Source organism: Octopus bimaculoides, chromosome 1 (assembly GCF_001194135.2).
Source record: "Octopus bimaculoides isolate UCB-OBI-ISO-001 chromosome 1, ASM119413v2, whole genome shotgun sequence".
In the NCBI taxonomy this organism is placed as follows: domain Eukaryota; kingdom Metazoa; phylum Mollusca; class Cephalopoda; order Octopoda; family Octopodidae; genus Octopus; species Octopus bimaculoides.
In genome coordinates this window covers 2,204,457-2,208,701 of record NC_068981.1, presented here as the reverse complement: position 1 = coordinate 2,208,701, position 4,245 = coordinate 2,204,457, and the positions used below count along the sequence as shown (strand labels likewise).

Genomic DNA, 4,245 nt, shown 5'->3' with positions numbered 1-4,245 from the left:
TAATTCAAAACTTATGAAAACAAGATATTTGTACTACAGAGCCAGAACTGGTTTCAGCCAGGTTGGTATCAAAAGGGTTAAGAATTGTTTCTCTATTATATATCTTAACCCTTTTGTTACCATATTTCTGTTGAGATGTTCTGTGTTTCTTTCAATTATTTTAAATATAACAAAGAATTTAGTAAAATAACTTGGTTATCATTCAGCTAGTGTTAGGAACATAAATTGTGACTAAGGTTTGGTGGAAGATTTTAATTTAAAACTCATGAAAACAAGACATTTGTACTCAGAGCCAGAACTGGTTTCAGCCGGGTTGGTAACGAAAGGCTTAATGACCATATTTGTTTAACTGAATTGCTACTTTCCTCATCACTTTCACCAGTTTCATTGTGTGAGTGTAAACTTTTCCCAAAGAATATCATCAATAATTTCCTCAACTGCGAAGAGCCTAAGCCTTGCTCGTTTACAAGATGAAGTTCTTGGTTCATCACATGTTCCTTTCATTGTAAACTCAACCATATACCAGTTGTAAAACTTGATTATATAAAAGTGTTAACCCACTTTTTTTTTCCCTTAGTATATTTCTTTCACAAGGTGTTAAGTTTTACTACAAATACGTTTTGTTCATTTTCTTTTATGTAAAAAATCTCCAAATCGTCCAACCCATGCCAGCATGGAAGGCAGACGTTAAACAATGATGATGATGAGGTTATAGTGCTTGTGACTTGGTTATCATCGTCTTCGCTTTAACACCCAATTTTCAATGTTTGCATGTGTTGGATGGAGTTTATCGAGGTAGACTTTCTATGGCTGGGATGACCTTACTGTCACCAACCCTCGCCTGTTTCCTAGTAAGGTAATATTTACTTGTGGCCAAACATATTTTTGCAAAATATTGGAAATGACTGACACTGCTTGATTGTGAAACTCATTTACAACTAATATACATTACAATTATTAAGAGACACACATACACTCACTCATTCTCACACACACACACACACAATGATTTTCTTTGTTTCCCCCCTACCAAATCCACTCACAAGGCTTTTGGTCAGTCCAGGTTTTAGTAGACACTTCACCAGGGAGCCATGTAGTGGAACTGGTTCCGAAACCATATGGTTGAGAAACAAACCTCTTAACAACACTGCTTCACTTACATCTATCATCATCATCATCGTCATTATTTACTGTCCATTTTCCATGCTGAGTGCCACCTGACTGGCTCCCCAGGGCGGTGGTACGTAAAAAGCACCATCCAAACGTAGTCGATGCCAGTGCCCCCTGACTGGCTCCTGTGCTGTGCCACGTAAAAGGCACCATCCCTATGTGGTCAATGCCAGTGTTGCTCGACTGGCTCTCATGCTGGTGGCACATAAAAAGCACCCACTTCACTCTTGGAGTGGTTGGTGTTAGGAAGGGCATCCAGCTGTAGAAACCTTCCCAGATCATATTGGAGCCTGGTGCAGCCTACTGGCTTGCCAGTCCTCAGTCAAGCTGTCTAACCCATGCCAGCATGGAAAGCAGACATTAAATGATGATGATGATGATGATGAATAAGCAGGAGTTGGATGATTTGACAGGAGCTGGCAAACGAGAGAGCTGCACCAGGCTCCTCATGCCAACCACTTTACAGAGTGTTCTGGATGCTTTTTACATGGTACCAGCATAGATACTTTTTATGTGGCACCAACACTATTGGGATATCCAAGTAGCTTGCAAGCCAAAGGCCTCTCAATTCTGTGAGGGGGTGAAACCAAGAGAAGTGACTTGTGTGCCAGTTTACTAAACTGTCATGTCCCCATTGAAGGGTGTTTTCCAGGTTTTCATTCATCTAAGTAGTGCTTGACTGGCTTGGATGCCAAGTCCTCTCATCATACAAGTAGTGCATAACTAAACTATTTGTGGTGGGATTTTTATGTACAAGAGATCCTCATCATTGTTTAATGTCCACTTTCCATGCTGGCATGGGTTGGACGGTTCAACAGAGAACTGGCAAATTGGGGGGTTCTTTTTTAACAGACCGTCTCATCACTTGATGCATACCTTTGTCATCTCCTTTCTGAGGTTCACCCGACTGAAACCAGCTTTGAAATGCTGAAGTTAATCCTTTTCATTATAGGCACAAGGCCTGAAATTTGGTGTGGTGGTGGTGGGGGTAGTTGATTACAATGACCTCAGGATTTGAACTCAGAATATGAAGAAGAATGGAATACTACGAAGCATATTGTCTGGCATGCTAATGATTCCACCATTTTGCTTCCTTAATAATGGCAGTAATGAGAATGATAATAATAATGAGTGACGTATTATAGCCGTCATATAACTAACATTTATCACTCATTGATGTAATGTGAACGTAAACTTCTTTTGGAAGCATGCAGATTTTCTGTCCCATTCACACACACACACACTGTCACATGTGCACCCTATCACTCACTCACCTCGGCATACCTAGGCATCCATACTCATCTTTGTATTTTCATGTGCGAGCACACACACACACTTTCTCTCTCTCTCTCTCTCTCTCTCTCATATATTCTAGCAGACCACATTTTCATATACACCCACTCAATACACATATGACGTACATGCTTCTGAATGAAACTCTGCATAATTTTCTCGCACAGAATCTAAGTAGCAGCCATATCGCATCCGAGAGTATAAACTTAGATCTGTTGGCTAACAATTTCCCACGTGACTGGGAGATAGTCTTAAGCTCTATGTAACTATAGCAAGACTGCTAAACCTACTCTGTTTGATCTTGATGAAATCTTTGGCAAAATGTAGAAGAGCAATCTCGTCAAACTTGTTTTCTGTGAGTTATGGCTGTAATTTATTTTGATTAATGATTAGAATATATATATATATATATATTTGTTCATGTGACAGCTGTACCTTTCTCAGTCTCTACCTCCCCGCCGTCTCCCCACTTCCACACTATCTCTCTGATATTCAATGATCTTCTCTCGCTTTCCTATTTAACTAACAGAACCCTATTATCATTAATCTTTATTCCCTTAAATCCAATAATCTGTGCCTTACTAAAGGCTGTAGCAGTCGTAAACACATTTCTTCTTTCAATCCGTGACGGTCTTCACCATTTTCTCCAATAGCAATCCAGCAATTTGGCAATGTTTAAAAGCATCGAAGCCGTTTCTTGTTACAAATATCTATTCTGCTGTAGGCACAAGAAGTGTTGGGAAAAGGGGCCAGCCACTGCCTTTGATCCCAGTTTGTAACTGGGTACTTTATTTTATCAACCCCAGAAGAATTCAAGGCAAAGTCAAGCTTGGCGGCATTTGAACACAGAATGTAAAGATATGTAAAAATACAGAATGGACAAAAATACTTCTGTCTTGTGTGCTAACATTTCAACCAGCTCACCATTTTATCTACTATAATAATACTCTTGTGTTTTTCTCCGTCAGAACATATGAATGAGAAAGGAAGGGGGTGATTGCAAACTTGTTAGTGGGATGATGGAAATTCTGTGGTGAAGAAAAAAAAATCAAACAGCGTTTCGACTCTGTGTGTGTGCGTGCGTGCAATGGAAGTAGGATGGTGAGCACTCAATGCTGAAAAAAAAAATCAAACAGCATTTTAACTCTGAGAATATGTGTGTGTATGTAAAAGGGAGTCGTGTGAATGTTTGTGTGTGTGTTCAATGGAAAAAAAAGAAGTAAAGCAACTGAAAGTGTGTTTTGAATAGATCAGCTCCCCCCCCCCCTTTCTTGCCCAAAATTCACAGCCTGACAGTTCTACCCTCTTGTCCCCTAATGGTTATGCTTCATTTCTGAAAGATGTTTTATTATCTAACAAGTATAACAAGTAATTGTCATGAGTTTTGTTTAAAATATGTAATTATATTTATTTGCTTTTGTTTGTTTTGTTTTTTTATCAGGTGCATTGATAGGTGGTTTGAAGTGAATCGTTCCTGCCCAGAGCACCCCTCTGATTGAGAATTTTATTGGAGACTGTATGGACATTTTTTACTGAAGCCATGATGTTCTTGGGTAAAGGAAAGAAATGGGGGGCAAGGGTTGTGGGTTTTGATGTGATGGGTTGGTTAAGAAAGAAGAGAAAAATTGATTGCTGGACTGCCAAACAGGACATCTGCCATGGGGCTTTCTGCAGTAGTGATATGTGCTTGATTGAAATATTGGTAGAAGCAGATTATTACAACTATGAGAATTTGTAAACATTTTTGAAGATAAATAACTGCATCTACTGAAATATGCAAAA

The 4,245-nt window shown here is 39.2% G+C and overlaps 1 protein-coding gene across 1 annotated transcript in view; it reads left to right on the top strand.

The window, feature by feature from the left end:
• The window catches only part of LOC106871113 (E3 ubiquitin-protein ligase ZNRF2), an 81,555-nt gene extending 77,310 nt beyond the window's left edge, over positions 1-4,245 (top strand). The window contains exon 4 of the mRNA XM_014917423.2: positions 3,905-4,245. Coding sequence (XP_014772909.1) covers positions 3,905-3,962 — 58 coding nt within the window. The 3' untranslated portion in view covers positions 3,963-4,245. The remainder of the gene's footprint in view (positions 1-3,904) is intronic.